The sequence below is a fragment of the Vulpes lagopus genome, chromosome 16 (genome assembly GCF_018345385.1).
Source record: "Vulpes lagopus strain Blue_001 chromosome 16, ASM1834538v1, whole genome shotgun sequence".
Lineage (NCBI taxonomy): Eukaryota > Metazoa > Chordata > Mammalia > Carnivora > Canidae > Vulpes > Vulpes lagopus.
Window position 1 is genome coordinate 52,888,454 of NC_054839.1, and position 18,982 is coordinate 52,907,435.

The 18,982-nt window shown below is 34.6% G+C and overlaps 1 protein-coding gene across 1 annotated transcript in view; it reads right to left on the reverse strand.

Moving 5' to 3' along the window:
- Nucleotides 1-18,982, reverse strand: part of VWA8 (von Willebrand factor A domain containing 8) — a 342,545-nt gene that overhangs the window by 304,051 nt on the left and 19,512 nt on the right. The window contains exon 3 of the mRNA XM_041731061.1: nt 3,860-3,930. Coding sequence (XP_041586995.1) covers nt 3,860-3,930 — 71 coding nt within the window. The remainder of the gene's footprint in view (nt 1-3,859; nt 3,931-18,982) is intronic.

Below are 18,982 nucleotides of genomic sequence, written 5' to 3' on the forward strand. Positions count from 1 at the left end.
AATTTTAAATCAAATTCCCAACATATGCTTTGGAGTCACTTATTCAACAATGCCACTGCCCTAGAGAAAAGCATCTTAAATGTTATTCTGAATTAAAACCTTCTGAGTCTTAGCTTTGAGAAAAATGCAAAACATTGAGCATTCATCAAAACATGCATGTACCTCTCTTCAGAGCTCTACTTTTGCTGCACCCAATAGTTTACTACTTAATAATGATTTACTTTTTAAGCAATAATAATCATAATTAGATCTTATCTTATTATCTTCTATACAATTCTTTTCAAATACCAATGAGTGATAGCTTGCCGACTTGCTTTTTTCACAAATGAGAGCCATTTCAGTAAGTAATGTTCACCGTTTTTTAAAAGGGCATCTAAATTAATGTAATCCACTTACCAAGGTTTTCCAACCTTACATGATACACTGGGTTCACACTTTACCAAGTGTGAAAATAAGGTAAATATCAAGTGAGATTAACAGAAGAGGGAAAGAAAACAAACATAGCTATTCAAGAAGGACAAGGATGAAAGGATGAAGGGGAGGAGGAGAGGGAAAAAAGAATTCTTTCACAAAAAACAAACACTTTTGGTTTAAAGAGGAAACCATCCAGAATACATTTCTTTTAGAATAATTTATTCATCCCTAATGTCATTTTGCCATACATGTGACAATCATGCACAAAAAGTTTTTAACATTATCCTTCATTTTACAACACTGAATTAAAAACAACAATGCTCTCCAATTGAATAAGGCATACAATATGTTGTTATTAAACAGGGAGAACAAATTAATTTACTGAAGTATAAAGAAAAAAATTGAATGAGCATGCCATTCATGGTAGGAGAGGATATTTCCACACAACAGAATGTTTTTTTCTCTGCCTCATCTCCATGTGATACTGATAAAAATAGGTTATTGTTGTCATTTTGTTCTTAGAAAATATGCTTGTTCCCATGCACCCATAAATTTATGTATGTATGGAAAAAAGAAAGCATTTTAAACAGAGAAAGCATACGTCACAGTGGTGAAGATACGGTAATATCAAACAATATTTTTCTTTTTTTTAAGATTTTATTTATTTATTCATGAGAGACACACAGAGAGAGAGAGAGAGAGAGAGAGAGAAAGAGAGAGGCAGAGACACAGGCAGAGAGAGAAGCAGGCTCCATGCAGGGAGCCCGACGTGGGACTCGAACCCGGGACTCCAGGATCAGGCCCTGGGCTGAAGGCGGTGCTAAACTGCTGAGGTTTAGGAATTTTTTCTTTTTTAGCACACTCGTAAAGAATCAATTATACCTATAATTACGGAGCAGTTTGTATACCATGTACTTTCTTAAGTACAAGAGAAAGGCATGGAGTTATTTAAAGTAGGAATCCTGGGAACTGAGTTTAATTTTGAGTATGCTCAGGAGTACCTCACTCAACACAATCCTCATGTTGAGATCCACTGGCCTAAGGCACATCTGACAATTCTCAGCAATCCTTTCCTCTACTCTTGCCACTCAACCGTGGTTCTCAACTAGTGGCAAAAGTGCCACCACTGTATGCCTGCCAGAAGGCATTTGGAAATGTCTGGGGGTAATTTTAGTTGTTGCTTTCGAGGATGAGGGATAATCTGGAACACTATTGACATTTAATGATACTAAATACAATGTCCAAGACAATTCCATACGCGCAATACGTCAATGGCACTCTTGTTGAGAAATACAGTGCCTGGGTTTGTTTTTTTTCCCCAAGGTTTCTGTTGCTTGCGTACCACTAATGAGTTTATTTCTAATTAGTCACAATTAAGCCCAGAGGAAGAGCTCCTCTTAGTTTCCTCTAGCTTCTGAAAAATGAAATTGTCAGGGAGGCAAGTCAATAGTGAAAAAGTTTGGATTGAGCTGCTAGGTACCAAGAGATCTAAGGCTCTCATCACATTTCAGTTCTATGTAAGTTTCTTTCGTATAGCTGGCCTTGGAGTCTATACTATACCTCCAGTAAGACTTCTCTTTTCCCTTACTTTTTCCTTCCCCAATAGATAGGGATAATAATAAAAATGATAATAATGATAATAATAATAATAATAATGAAAGAAGAAGAAGACGATGACGACAACGACGAAGACGACAGGGATAATAATAGCCATAATTTATTGCATCCTTTTCATGTACCAGGTGAAAATACAAATGATTTTTCATACAGGATCTCTTTTGGAACTCACAACCACCCTGGGAGATAGCAGACTATACTGTGTCAGGATACAGAATCAGGCCAAACTGTTCAAATCCCAACTCTGCTGTTTACTAGCTATGTAAACATCAGTTATTTCAACACTCTGTGCTCAGTTTCTCCATCTGTATAACAGATATAACAAATGTACTTATTTATAAGGCTATAATGAAGATTAAATCAGGCACTTAGAACAGTGTGTGGTAATAGTGCCATATAAGCATTCTTTAAATATTCATTACCTACCTTTCACGAATAAGAAAATCAAAGTTCTTGAGGTGCTATCATTTACCCACAGTTGCTAAGCATATAAACCAGGACCTAGACCTAAGCTTTTGAGTTCAAAGTCTGCACTTTAGCCATTATGTCCTATTGCCCCTCCAAAATCTTTTTAACAGACTCTATCTTCAGATCCAAGACTTTCCCTACAAGTGTGAGCCTCATGGGGCTACATCAAATTTAACAGACTTGCTTTTCTGGACATTAATTCTATTTCTTGGCTTTTGAGGAGGACAATGATATCATGCTTTACTTCTTTTATTGAAATTTCCAATTCATTTTGTTGTTTACATTATGAGAGGACTTGTTTTTCTAAAAAAAAAAGAGAGAGAGAGAGAGAGAGAGAGGAAACTCTCATTTTTTATTCATATTTTAACATAGTCTATTTTGTCAAAGAAAATATTTAATTTGTCAAAAAATTGTATTACACTACTGAAAGAAAGCATCATGTACTGCTGTGTGGTGTGTCTGTGGTGTATTTTACATTAATGCTTAAAACTAGCTGTATTTTTAGGATGGCCTCAAGAAAACATGAGTCATACTTAAAAGCATTCCAGAAATAGAAACAAGATGTAAGACTGTACATTACGAACATCTGCAAAACAAACTGCCAAACTGCCATGCATAACCTAATATAAACACAGCCCTGTGCTCAAGAGAAAACCCTGACTTCAATGTTTTTAGGCACAAGATGCTACCTTCCAGGAGTCCACATAATGATAAACTGATGTCAAAATAATACCAGAGAGCTTGATCCTATATTCTAACATTTCCTTCCCAATGTAAAAATAAAACATCTGGTTCATGTTGGGCTACATTCCATATTCAATCCCTAGCCAATACTTGTTTCAAAAAAAAAAATATGTACTATTTTTGCCCAGGCATATTCAAGGGCTTTAAAATAAGTCTATTAAAGGAATCCAGATTATAATTTTCTCCCTCCACAGACTTAAATTTGTCATACATGTAAAGATTAAAATTAAAATTTCAGAAAATTATGCACAGTTCTAATTTCATTATAATAAGTCCTTTAAAACTAGTGATGTTTTCTAAGCATCTCAAGGGGCAACATATTATAATGGAGGGGAAAAAAAAGGCTTTGAAGCCAAACAAACCTAGTTGTGATTTCTCATCCTGTCCTTTATCAGTGTCCTTGGACAAGAATTCTGAATCTTCTGGGCTTAAGTTTTCTTATTTTCAAAAGAGTAGTAATAATAACACTTATCATGTATGACTATTAGGAGGATTACAGGTAAAGCACCATGTCAAACCCCTCAGGCAGTGAGAACCACCAAAGGAAAGATATTAAAGCTTTATCCTCACCTGCAAAATCCTCAACCTGATGTGCATCCTAGACAGCAGGCTGCACAGTGTGGATTTGGTGGTAATGAATGGCTTCTGGATTTATACTCAAATAACCTTCTGGACCTAGAGCCCACCCTGAAGAAATAAAGGAGAAAGGAACCCAATATTTACCACACCCCTAACTAGTAGAGCTTATGTTAGGTATTCTTCATGGCATTTTATTTTACACACCACAGTTATCCTACAAAATAGTATAGAAAGAATTTGAACCCAAGCCTGCCACACACCCCTGCATTCATTCCTACCACATCATGAGAGATTTCAAAAGAATCACATCTAATCTTACTGCAAGTACACATTCATTTACTAAATAATCACTTATCACTCTACTTGGATAAAACGGACGTCAAAGTAAAAACATACAGTATGTTTAAAACTGAAATCCTCATTATTTACCATAGGCTAACTTAACTAAGAAATTAAATCATTCACATAACTACATTTGTTAAGGAGCTACTATATAGGCTTAGCATCAAGAACACAAAAACGAGTATTAATAAGGTCCTCTAAATGTGTCGAAGGAAAACAATGCATATATATATAAAGCCTCAGTATACATAAACCCATTCATCTATAATGTAGACTGATGAGTCTGATCCAATATAGCTATAATCAAAAAAAATTTTTTTAGATTTTATTTATTTATTCATCAGAGAAAAAGAGAGACAGAGACATAGGCAGAGGGAGAAAGAGGCTCCCTGATGTGGAACTCGATCCTGGAACTCCAGGATCATACCCCAAGCCAAAAGCAGATGCTCAACCGCTGAGCCACTCAGGAGTCCGACTATAATCAAAATTAAATGAGAAGTACAGGGGATCCCGGGGTGGCTCGGCAGTTTGGCATCTGCCTTTGGCCCAGGGCGCAATCCTGGAGTCCTGGGATTGAGTACCACATCGGGCTCCCGGCATGGAGCCTGCTTCTCCTTCCTCCCGTGTCTCTGCCTCTCTCTCTGTCTATCATAAATGAATAAATAAATCATAAATAAATAAATAAATAAATAAATAAATAAATAAATAAAAGTACAATATTGGCCAGCACAGTACTCAGCATAGAAAAGGCATCCAATTTTTGTTAAAACAGGAAAAACACACCAAAATTCATTAAATAAATGGAAGCATATCCTTGTGCAATGGTTAAGTGTCAAGCTGTTTTTTTTGTGTAAAGATATCAGAATAAGACTATGTATATATATACATATATATGCATGTTTTTCTTGTATTTGCATACAGAAATACAGATAAGATACCCCTGAAACTAATAATATGGCAATATTATTTCATAATATTTGGCATATATATTATGCCAATAATATGGCATAATATTTCATAATAGTATGAAACATAAATGGCAACAGAGGTGGAACTAAGATTTCTCAATGTGCATTTTTTATATTGTTTTGGTTTCTGAACCACATAAATGTATTATTTCTGGGCAGCCCAGGTGGCTCAGCGGCTTAGCGCCGCCTTCAGCCCAGGGCCTGATCCTGGAGACCCAGGATTGAGTCCCACTTGGGCTCCCTGCACGGGGCCTGCTTCTCCCTCTGCCTATGTCTCTGCCTCTGTCTCTGCCTCTCTCTCTCTGTGTCTCTCATGAATAAATAAATACTTTAAAAATATATATATTATTTCTACAAAAAAATAATGTTACCTTTTTTAAGTCAAGTTTTAGAAAATACTTGAGATAGGAAAATTTCTGTAATATAGTGCATTGTGAAAATGATCACAAAATTGTACATATAGAACATTTTCTTAAATAATGTATGTAAATGGTCATTCATAAAAACACTGTGTACATTTATTTATAAGATTTGACTCACACAAAGTATGTTTTCTGACCAAAATTAAATTGGAAATTAATGATAAAAGTATCTTTGGAAAATCTCCAAATATTTAGAAACTAAATAGCACTCTTGTGAATAACACATCAGGTCAAAGAAGAAAAAAGGGAAATTGCCAACCACATGGAACAAAGAAAGTGAAAACAGAATGTATCAAAATTTATGGCATGCCAGGAAAGCAGTACTTAAGGAAAATTTTATAGCACTAAATGCCTATATGAAGAAGGAAGGATTTCAAGTTAATCACCTCAGCTTCTACCTTAAGATACCAGAAAAAGAGCAAGTGAAACCCAAAGAAATGCAATTTATACTGATCAGAGCTTAAATCAATGAAATAGAAAACAATATTTTTTTAAAAAAATCAACGAAACCAAAGGCTCATTCTTTGAGAATATCAATAAAATTGACAAATCAGGAAAGACAGAAGAAACAAATTACCAAAATCAGGAATATGAGATGGGGGTTGACATGAGTACAGATATTTCCAATACTGAAAGGAGAATCAGTGAATATTATGAAAAGTTTTATGCCAATACATTCTACAACTTAGATGAAATGGACAGATTCCTTGAAAGACAAATTCCTTAAAAAAAGTCAGCTCTTCTTGGGGTACCTGGGTGATTGAGTTGGTTAAGCATCCAACTCTTGGTTTCAGCTTAGGTCACAATCTTGTATTCATGGGATCCTGCCCTGTGTCTAGCTGGGCACTGAGCATGGAGCCTGCTTGAGATTCTCTCTCTCTCCTCTCCCTTGGTCCCTCCTCTCCCCCCACCCACTCTCGCAAGCACATGCTTGCCACTCTCTCTCTCTCTCTTAAAAAGAAAAAAAAAAAAAAGGCAGCTGTTTTTCAGCTAATACAAGAAAAGTTAACTTCAATAGCTATATCGAACAAAGAAATTGAATTAGTTAAAAATCTTCCCATAAAGAAAACCCCAGGCCAAGATAGCCCCAAGGTGAAGTCTACCAAACATTTAAGGAAAAAAGCCAATTTTACACAAACTCATTCAGAAAACTAGAAAGGGGGAAACACTTCCCAATTCATTCTATGAGACCAGCATTGCCTGAATACCAAAATCTGACAAAGACATCACAAGGAAAGTGTTATGGACTGAATGCATGCCTCTAAAATTCATGTTGCAATTCTAACTCCCAACATGAGTATTAAGGGTACTTCTATGTTGAAATTAAAAAACAATACCACTTATAATAACATCAAAAAATATGAAATAGTTGAATGATGACTGACAAAATGTATACAAGACCTGTACACTGAACATAACAAAAGGGTGCCTGCACAGGTCAGTCATTTAAAGGCCAAACTTTTGATTTCAGCTCAGGTCATGATCTCAGGGTCCTGGGATCAAGCCCTACGCCGGGTTCCATGCTAGGCAAGGAGTCTGCTTAAGATTACCTCCTTCCTTCTTCCTGCCCCTTCCTGCCTGCCATGCCCTTCTATCTCAAAGAGGAAAAACAAAAAGCAAAACAAAACAAAACCATTACTGAGAGAAATTAAAGATGTAAATAAATGAGGAGATATACCTTGTTTATGGATTGAAAAGCTCAAAATTATTAAGATATCAAGTATCCCCAACATGATGTATAGATTCAATGCAATTCCAATCAAAATCTCAGCAGGCTTTTTGTGGAAACTGACAAGCTGATCCTAAAATCAGATAGATGCAAAGGACCCAGAAGCCAAAACATCTTTGTAGAAGAGCAAAGATGGAAGACTAATGTTACCTGACTCAAGACTTATTGCAATACTATAGTAATCAAGATAGTGAGACTTTGGTGTCAAGGCAGAGATCAATGGAACAGTCTAGAAATAGACTTAAAGTATATATGAACAACTGATTTCTGGCAAAGGTACAAAGGCAATTCAGTGGAGAAAGGATAGTCTTTTCAGTAAATAGTTCTGAAATAATTAGATAACCACATGTAAAAACAAACTTTGACTCATACCTTATATAAAATGATCTTTGACCCACATCATGTATAAAAATTATTTTAACATGGATAATCTAACTAAATGTAAATTGTGTATACAACTGTGAAGACATCTAGGGAAAAAAATGTGTTCTCTGGTTAGACAAAAATTTCCTAGGTATGATACCAAAACCACAATCCATAAAAGTAAAAACTGATAAATTAGATCTCACTAAAATTTAACACGTCCACCCTTCAAAAGACACATTTAAGTAACTTAAAAGACAAGTTCCAACCAAAAGAAAATATTTGCAAGTCTTATATCTGATAAATTTCTTATATCCAGAGCATATGAAAAACTCTCAAAACAACACAAACAACCCAATTTAAAAAAAAAAAAAAGTGGGCAAAAGGTTTGAACAGATACTTCCAAAAAATATACAGATGGCAAATAAGCACATAAATAAATGTTCAACCTCACTAGTCACTAGGAAATGGAAATTAAAATTACTATAATATACCACTACATACTGATTAGAATAGCTGAAATTAAAAAGACTAGCCATACCAAGACCTGGCAAGAATGTAGAGGAACTAGAACTCTTATACATTGCTGGTAGAAATGGAAAATGACACAACTACTTTGGAAAACAGAATGGCAGTTTCCTGAAAAGTTAAATATCTACTATGTGATACAGCCATTCCACTCCTAGGTATTTACACGAGAAAAAAGTTTTATGTCCATATAAAGATATACATGAATGTTCAGAGCAGCTTTACTTCAAGAGCCTCAAAACAGTAACAGTGATGTCCATCAACAGATGAATGAACAAACTGTAATTACTCAGTAATAAAAAGTAATGAACTATTAAGACATGCGACATGAAAGAACCTCAAAATAATTATGCTAAGTGATAGAAATCAGATAAAAACAGAGTATATATTATATGATTCCATTTATATAAAATTCTAGAAAATTCAAATATATCTACAAAGCAGATCAATGATTCCCAGAAAATGGAAGAGCCAGGGGGCATTTTAAAGGGGACCAGTACACTTTGGGGGGTGATGAATTTATTTGATCAATATTTTAACTACAGTGATGTTTCATAGTTACATACATATATCAAAACTTATGAAACTGAAAAATAACCAACTTATTAAACTGTACATTGAAATATGAAATTTATTGTACCTGTAAATTATACTTAGTAACATTTTTAAAAGATTAAAATACCACATTAAAATGTTAACAGAGTTTATAATTAGAGTTATAAATGATTTCAGTTTTATTCTTTTGCTTTTCAGTATTTCAGTATCCCAATTTTTTTCTATTCGTTGCATTTGATTTTTATAATAGGAACAAAAATGTGTGTATTTATTTAGAAATACCACATTGCAAAGTAATAATAGCCATACTGGAAGTACAGAATAACTGATACACAGGGAAAGTAGTAATATGATGGGTAACATATATTAGAATATCTTGACTAATCAACAGATCACAATTTAACACCCAAAATTCAATTTGCAACTCAGCTTCTTATAAAGTTCTTATCATCCATAACATATTGTTACATTGTGATAATTTACTGAAGACATCTTTGTTGGTCTTAGGGTAGCTAGTCATATTCGTGATAAGACTATACCAACCAAAAACATAAAATAAAACCAAAGATATGACCTTTAGTATAAACACATCTCAGAAGAACCAAGAATTTTTTAGGCCCTGTCAAATGAGTCCAAGTTCTCTAAACATAAAGCATGAACTTTTTATTTCTATGACTCAGGTCATAGAAAAAGTGATTATAATAGATGTATTCTTTAGTAAGTTTCACTTTAAACATGAGGGCTTTACTAGCTATTTTTAAAGTTACAATCTAATACATACTTACTGTAATGAAGAAAAAAAATCCAAAAATGTAAAAAGAAAAATGATCTCTCTTGACCCTTTCCATTCGCAGCCTCACTCCTAACCAAATGCCCTCAAAAAAAATAAAAAACCGGGGGGCGCGGGTGGATTAACAAAAAAAAATAAAAAGTAAAAAAAATAAAAAACCTGGAGTGTAACTTTCCACACTTTTTTCTGCATACAAAAGGATGTATAATGGACCTATGAAAGGTGTTTAAGCTGTTAAAAGAAAAATAGTATCAGACTTCATATACTACACTAAAGTCTGCTAACTTTTGTTTTTCAGTCTGCAACTTTTGCTTAACAATATGGCATGGCCACCCTCAAGGTCCACAGATATAAATCTAACATTCCTTTTTAACAGCTCCAAAAGATTCCATAACACGGGTAAACAATAATTTATTCAACCATTCCTCTACTGACACACTCATTGCTTCTAGTTTTTGTCACTATCAATAACACCAAAATGCTACAATACATATTGTGTACCAATACCCTTTATATATTGACTTTTTTTCCTTAATGAATGGAACCTGAAAAAGAAACTGCTACATCGAGGTATACATATTTTTTATTTTAATAGTCACTACCATATTACTTTCCAAAGAAGCCCTATCAACTCACATTTCTACCAGCAATGTATGACAACACCTTTTCCCTGCAATCTTGTAGGTAATGGATAGTATAATACTTTCTGTTTTTTAAGATTTATTTGACAGAGAGCAAGTGTTCACATGCATATGCAAGCAGGGGAAAGGGCAGAGGTAGAGAATCTTCAAGCGGACTCCCTGCTGAGTGTGGAGCTCCACACAGGGCTTGATCCTACATCCCATGAGATCATGACCTGAGCCAAAACCAAGAGTCCTATGCTCAACCGACTGAGCCACCCAGGTGCCTCTATAATACTTTTTAATCTTGGCCCAGGTGATACATGGAAATTCCTATTTTATAGTATAATTTGCATCTCTCTAACTATTAAGAAGGGTTGGAACATACGTTCATATACTCATTGGCCACTTGGGATTCCCTCTCCTGTGGCATGCCTATTTAAATTCTTTGCCTATTTTCTACTGGATGATATGATGTTTCTCATCAATTTGTAAGATATATTTGTATATTAAGAGTATTAATCCTCTATCTATCTATCATATGTGTTAGCTATCCATTAAAATGTCACTTTTAAGTTAGGGGTTTACTACCTGAATTCATTTTCTCTTTCAAACAATGTCATTGTTAGCAGTTAAATTACCACATAGATCCAAAGAAGCCTATTTATACATTACATATTTCAAAAATTGTGCATCTGCAATGAAAGTTGCAGAAAGCAGCAAAGAAAATAAAAGGTAACAAAATGCATCAAGAAATGTTGTCTTTAGCATGTTGCCTAGGAGAAAGAAGACGAAAGAAAATTTAGGCACTGAATGAAGGCTACTGTAGTGACTCTGGAGGAGACTTCAGGCCATGGTACACAGCTTTAAGAGTTGATGGGACTCTTCCCTTTGAGGGCGCTACTCTACAGAAATCTCAACTGAAATCTTTGTCTCCAAGTAAATTCTCATGTAGTAAGTAGCAATTAGTACACTACTGAAAATAAGGCAAATCTCAAGGATCGAACGCTTTGCTCCTCAGACTATTGCTGAAGCTCTGACTCTATTCTGTAAGTGATTCTTCATTAACACCTTCCTGGAGGCCTTTTGTGTAAGCTTTGCCACTCATTCATTAAAACTGACAAGCAGCTGAAATGATCCCGGACATTATCCACAGACAAAAAATGACCATTTTTCCATGCTACTGTCATTTACACGTTGATGAATTCTCAAACCTCTTGAAATTATTTACAAACATCCCTGTCCCCCAAAAATCTTTCACATGGTCGACTTTATGCCAAAAATCACCACTTTAAAAGCACCATGTTGTAATTCTTGCATAAAACCTTTGTGTGCCCTAATTGCTTGGAAATGAGTTCAGTGTGTCCAATAAACCTTAAACGACCTCACATATAATTGGTCCACTGACTGCAACAAGAAGATTATGTAAGGAAGCAGAAATATACTCTGAAGTCAACTTTAAAGACATCTATTAAAAACCTGCTACCCTGGAGCATAACTTCATAAGGCGAACACTGGAAGAAATACCAGCTTGATACAATATAGTTTAACTTCAAGAATAAAAGCATGAAGGAACCCTTTTTCAACAGCTAACAATTTCATCTAAGGCTTGAGATTTGGTTTTCATACAAAAAAGTAAAACTCTTCAATTACCCACTTGAACACTTGCAGGAGTGAGACTAGGGACTAAGATGGTAAGTGGGAGTTATAATGGTTAAGGCAGGAGGTGACAAGACCTAGATAATAAAAAAGCTGAAGAACAGTCTAACTCCTCTGTCTGTTATGTGCCCAGCACTCGGCTAAATGCCGTGTCCAACCCTGTTCAAGTAAGAAGCTGACGACCAACTATAAAATATAAGCATTCATTATCTCAGTTGAATGGTCAGTGAATTAAGAAATTTTACTTTCATAAGATAATACTGCTTTCACATGGTTCTAAACTGAATTTTAGACTACTTGAGAATATTCCCAGTCTACAGCATCTCTGTCGGCTAATAAGATCTCTGCCACTTCTATTAAAAAGATGTAAAAAAAAAATAATAATAATAAAAAAATAAAATAAAAAGATGTTAAATATGAGTATCAGGGTTCATGTTTCGACACTGTAATTTTTTATTTCTTCATTACTAGAAGGTAATAATTGATTTTCAGTGCTCTTGGAAAAGACAGAAATAAAATAGCATTGCCATGCCTCAACTATTTCAATATTTTTCAGTTTTCAATATTTTTCATACTCTTAAATTCCAAAGGAGTCACTTAACAGACCAATCTTCTCTGCATTCTCAAATTTAAAGAAAAGTAGCCAGAAATACTGTAACAGATTATTAAAGAAAAATCAAACTGAAGTCAGGAAATCTGGGCTTTTGCTACTAATTAGTCCTCTGACCTCTTTCTTATGGTCCTACTTTCCTGATTATGAAATGAGTTTCAAAGAGGATAATAATTGCTAAAGTTCCTTTTCTTAACAAAAGTCTGTCTTTTTATGTTTCATTTAAAAATGTTAAATATGCAAATAGCAAAGAGTTAAATGGAAGCATAAAATATGGGTAGGAAAGTAACAGGGTATCAAACTTCAACAAAACACCATTTTCAAAATATTTATAAAGTAACTCCAAAAGAGGTTAAAAAATAATATAGATATTAATTATAAATATATATCAATCATAAAAATAATATATATAGATATATATCTCAAAGTTCTCTCATAACCAAAATCCATTATCTCCAACCAGTCATGTAATAGCAAGAGTAAAGCCAAACAACTATGGTTTTCCTGTCATGGAAACAGTCCCTGAGAGAGGGAGAAGTAATTTAAATAATATGATACTTGAATGGAATATAGTAAGTAAATGCCCCAAAACATGTTTTATTAATAATAATCAAATCCAATCAATATGTAGCAACCATAATGTGCTTATGGAGATATGTAAGATTTTAATTGACTTATTAGCTCAGCAACTTTTCCTACTTCAAGTTAACCAAACTCCCAAGTCTTTTCCTTACAAATGGGTGCTGTTGCTCATACAAAAGACAGAAACAATGTTAATAACTTACTACTGGGTAAAACATGCTACTATCACTTTGATATACAACTATTACTATATCTAAAGATACTTGTGTTATGAATATGGTGGGAACAATGATGAACGCATAGCAAGCACAGAAAATGCAAATTGAAGTCTATACACTATCCAATTGCTTTCAATATAAACTCTCTTCTGATAAATTTCAGAGTAAACTACTAATAACTAAACAGAAAAGAAGTGAAAAATTTTGATTGCATAACAAATGTATGAAAACAGCAATAAAAAGTCAAAGTATGCTAAACTAGAAAATGTTGAGGGTTTTTCTTTGTTTGCTTTTCTAGGGGTTTTTTTGATGACAATATATTTGAGTTTTGCTGTATTTAAAAACTGATACCTTCTATACATGGAACTTGATCTAAGCCAACCTCTACTATGCTGCCCCCAGTCATTTGCAAAATATGAAAACATGTTCATTCAAAGCCAATGTTTGTAAGACTTAAAGTTGATTGATATTATTACTAAGATCACTAGTAATGACTCCCTCCAGATTCATTTTTTAAGGGATAACTGAATGAAGATGTAGATGTTTTTAACGTATCTCTTAAGCAGAATCATACCAACCCTTAGTATTAACCATATTCAACAGTGTTACAGTCATAGGATAATGGGAAATAAGGAGGAACAGAATCAGGAGATTATGGAAATGACTGTGTCAGGGACTCATATTTATTGAGTACTGTGTGCTGGGCACTATCTTACACATTTCACGTAGGCTATTTGATTCCTATTTGATATTTGAGGCTTATAATACACCCATTAGGTTGAAATGATTGTATCCACATTATCAAGGAGATTTGGAGCAGTTAAAGGACTACAGAAACTCACACATGAAGGAAGGAAGGAAGGAAGGAAGGAAGGAAGGAAGGAAGGAAGGAGAAAAGAAAAAAGAAAAGAAGAAAAGAAAGAAAAGAAAAGAAAAGAAAAGAAACAAAAGAAAAAATAAATAGAAATTCGTATCTAGGAAATAGTACAGATAATTTTTTTAAGTTTTTTTTTAAGATTTTTTATTTATTTATTCATAGAGACAGAGAGAGAGAGAGAGAGAGAGAGGCAGAGACACAGGCAGAGGGAGAAGCAGGCTCCATGCAGGGAGCCTGACGTGGGACTTGATCCCAGGTCTCCAGGATCACACCCCAGGCTGCAGGCAGCACTAAACCGCTGCATCACGGGGGCTGCCCAGATAAAATTTTAAACATAATCCTCCCCCTACCAAATAGATGTTTATATACAGAACACAAACTATGTAACAGTTTTCCTACCGTCTCTCACCAGTGGATATTATGCCTCACTTCTGAAGTTCATTATAAAAGTTAGCTACAGGGATCCCTGGGTGGCGCAGCGGTTTGGCGCCTGCCTTTGGCCCAGGGCGCAATCCTGGAGACCCGGGATCGAATTCCACGTCAGGCTCCCGGTGCATGGAGCCTGCTTCTCCCTCTGTCTGTGTCTCTGCCTCTCTTTCTCTCTCTGTGACTATCATAAATAAATAAATAAAAATTAAAAAAAAAAAAAGTTAGCTACATTCATCATAAGAAAAGATACAGAAATCAGGGGGAAAATGAGTGTTTTGTTTTTTTTTTTCAATTATCATGTAAGGTGTTAAAATCTATTTTGTTAAGTTTTCTCTAGGTAAATAGAACAGTTTCTTAAAGATTTAAGAGTCCCTAGGCTCACCTCCAGAAAAGAAAACCTATCAATTACAATATGATTAGGCATAACCAGTAAATAATGAATATTAAAAATAAATGTTCCTGACTCCCCCACTTCTAGTTAGGATGAAGAGAGTTGAAGAGAATTTTACTTTCAACCTAACAACCAGAACAGGGCAGTTGATCTGTAAAACTAAGTTTCCTAAAACCCGTCATAAAGCTAAGAATACAAAGAAATCTGAATAAACTAGATTCTAGAGAGTAAGGAGTAATTTCAGGGAGAGAAGAAACCCACAGCTTACTTTAATACCCAGTAGGATGTCAGGAGGAGGAGGAATCTGACCTAGGTGTATCAGGATAAGCAAGCTGAACTTTCAGCAAACTTAAAATGGCCACACACAAGGTGACATGACTAATCAACCTACTGAGAAGTTTCAGTCATGAGAGGATCTGCACCTACCCACTAACTCCTTCCAACTGGCACAGGGGTGAACACTAATACCCAGACACAATGGCAAGAACGGAGAGGTTATTCTTCCTGAAGCATGCTGGACCTTTCGTGAGTCCAAGGCGACAAACCACAAGGCTGGGGATGGGACAGAAAAAGCAACAGAAATCCCTCCAAGGCGCTTCATGTCTTTATACCGTATAAGGGAGCAGTTCTCAAGGATGGTGTTAGGGCAGAAATGCTGATATAAATTCTTCTGCAGCACTCTTGGCCTTCATTGATATGGCCTCTGGAGGCCAGAGGCAGGGCAACAGCATCAAGAGAGATCTGGGTTGAAGCAAGCGGAATATAGGACTAAACGGCAAAGTTCCCCAGCAATCCAAAGATGTAGCTCAACAAAGAGAGACTAGCCATGGTTTGTAGAGCTGAAAATTCAGCTAGAAAGCATAAAGAAAGCTCTGGAATCTCACCAGAATTCACATCCCAAACATTACTAAGAAAATCCTGATCTTTTCAATACCTTTGAAGGCAGAGATAAATGGGATCTAACTAATCAACAACAAAGCCCAGTCCCAGCTCAAGCACGTATTAGTTTGACTCAGCATTCCTCCTCCAGTGGTCCCCACACCCCACACCATAGACATGGGGCTTAGCAGATGAAGAGGCATGCCCTTTTTGGGCGTAAATATCATTTACTTCAGTCTCTACTTCTTTCATACACAATGTCTGGCATACAGTAAAATATTATGAGACAAACAGAGAAGCAAGAAAATGTGATCTATATTCAAAAATCAATAAAAGCAGTTCTAAAAATGGCCTATATGCTGGAATTATTAGACCATGAAAAATGTTAAAATATCAAGTGCAAAAGGAGGACAACATGAATGTATTCAAGCATGAGAGATGGAAAATATAAAGAAAAACTGAATGAATGTAGAAATGAAAAATATACTAGCAGAAATGAATGAATCAACAGGTGGGATGAACACAAGACTGTACAAAGCTGAAAAGAAAATCAATCAACCTAATTATGGTCAAGAATTTTCCAAAACCGATTAAACTTATTAACCCAGAGACTCAAGTTGCTCAGAGAAATGCAAAGAAGATAAATTCAAAGAACACACCTAGGTACACCAAAGCCAAACTTCTAGTTAAAAAAAGAAAAACTAAAAAGAAAAATTTAAATGCAGATAGAGAAAAAGGGCAAATTACAACTATTAGTACAACAAAAATGACACCTGACTTTTTATTGGAAACAACAGAAACCAGAACATAATAAAATGGTTTCTTTAAAGCACAAAAAAGGAAACAAAACCCAAAACAAAACAAAAACTTGGCATTCTATATCCAGTGTGTTGGGAGGGAATTCCTTTGAAAATGAAAGCAAAATAAAAACCCATGTTAAGATGAACAACAGATGAAGGGCACCTGGCTGATTCAGTCAGTAGAGCATGCAACTCTTGATCTCAGGGTTGGGAGTTTGAGTTCCACCCTGGGTGTAGAGCTTACTTTAAAAAAAAAAAAAAAAAAAGAGGAGTGCCTGGGGGTTCAGGGGGTTAAGCAACTGACTCTTGATTTCAGCTCAGGTCATGCTCTCAGTCAGGTCTTTAGATTGAGCACTGCATCTGGCTCTGCACTCAGTGGGAGACCTTTTAAGATTTCCACCCCTCCCCCTGCTCATGCTCATGTTCCCAATCTCTCTCTCTCTCAAAATAAATGAGTAAAATCTTAAAAAAAAAAAAAAAAAAAGAGAAAAGAAAAGAAAAAGACAACAGATGAGAGAATTCCTATCACAAGCCTACTAAAAAGAAGCGATAAAAAAAAAAAACTATTCTGGCTGAAAGGAAATGCTTTCAGATGGATTTCTGACTCTGCAGGAAGAAATGAAAAGCAACATAAAATATTAAAATATGGGTAAATATTAAAAACTTTAAAAATAACCTCCATTTTATACATATATATTTAATTTAAAATTCCATTGGTTGCCTAAAATAAAAAATAACAATGTTGTGGTGTTCTTAGCATATGCAAAATTAAAATATATGATAGCAAGACTACCAAGGTTATGAGAGGTATAGGAAAGTATAGTGTTGAAATGTTACCACATTGTTCCTAAAATATATCTTTTATTTGAAAGGAGACTATGATAAGTTCAAGATGTATATTATGATCCCTGGAGCATCACTCTTCAATGGAGTACCCACTAGTCATGTGTTGCTATTTAAATTCAAGTTTAAATTAATTAAAATTAAATAAAATCTAAAATTAGTTTCCTTAACTGCGCTGTTCACATTTTGAATGGTTAATAACCACATGTGGCTAGTGCCTGTTAGAACTTCACAACACAACTATAGAATATATCACATCACAACAGAAATATAGAATATATCCATCACTTCAGAAAGTTTCATTGGACTGAACTATACTAGAAAAAGAGGTGTAACTAGATAGCTAATGGAAGAGACAAAATGGAATATATTATCCCTGAAGAGAAGAAGAGATGTACATAAAAATATAAACAGGAGAAAGAGCAAAATACCATTAAGATGGTTGACTTAAACACATCTACATCAATAATTATATTAAATATAAATAGGGTGAACATTCTATTTCAAAGAAAGAGCTTGTCAGAATGGATAAATAAGCTGCTCATAAGACACACTTGAAATATAAAGGCACAGACTAGCTGAAAGTAAAAGAATGAAAAAGACCATACCATACAAACACTTAGCACAAGAAAGATGGTGTGGCTTACATTACTATCAGACAAAATTAACTTTAAGAAAAAAACTGTTACCAAAGATAGCATTGCATAATAATAAAATGGACCATTTATAAAGAAGATATAACAATTATAAATGTGTACATACCTATTAGAGAGGTTTGAGATATACAAAATAAAAATTAATAAAGGGAAAAACAGACAAATCTACAATCATAATAGAAGTTCTAACACCACTTTATCAGCAGTTGATTGAAGAGGTAGATAAAATCAATAAAAACATAAATGACTTGAACAAGGGGATCCCTGGGTGGCGCAGCAGTTTGGCGCCTGCCTTTGGCCCAGGGCGCGATCCTGGAGACCCAGGATCGAATCCCACGTCAGGCTCCCGGTGCATGGAGCCTGCTTTTCCCTCTGCCTGTGTCTCTGCCTCTCTCTCTCTCTCTGACTATCATAAATAATAAATAAAAAATAAAAAATAAAAAATAAAATAAAATAAAATAAATAAAAAATAAAAAATAAAAAAAACAAAAACAAAAAAACAATACTTGCTCTTAAAAAAAAAATGACTTGAACAATACTGTCAACACTGACCTAATTAATATTTATAGACTATAACACCCAATATCAGCAGAACACTAATTTTTTCAAAGTTTACATGAAACACTCACCAAGAAAGTCCATATGCTGATTGTTAAGTCTCAGTAATTCCAATTTCAAAGAACTAAAACTCTACAAAGTATGTTCTCTGACCATAATAGTATTAAATTAGATACTCTGAACATAATAGTATTAAATTAGAAATCAGTAACTGTAAGATAAAGAAAAACAAACCAAATACTGAAAATGAAGCAAACATACCTCTAAATAACCCCTGACCGAAGAAAACATTTGTGACTTTTAGAAATATCTTGAATGGAATAATAATGAAAACTTAAATC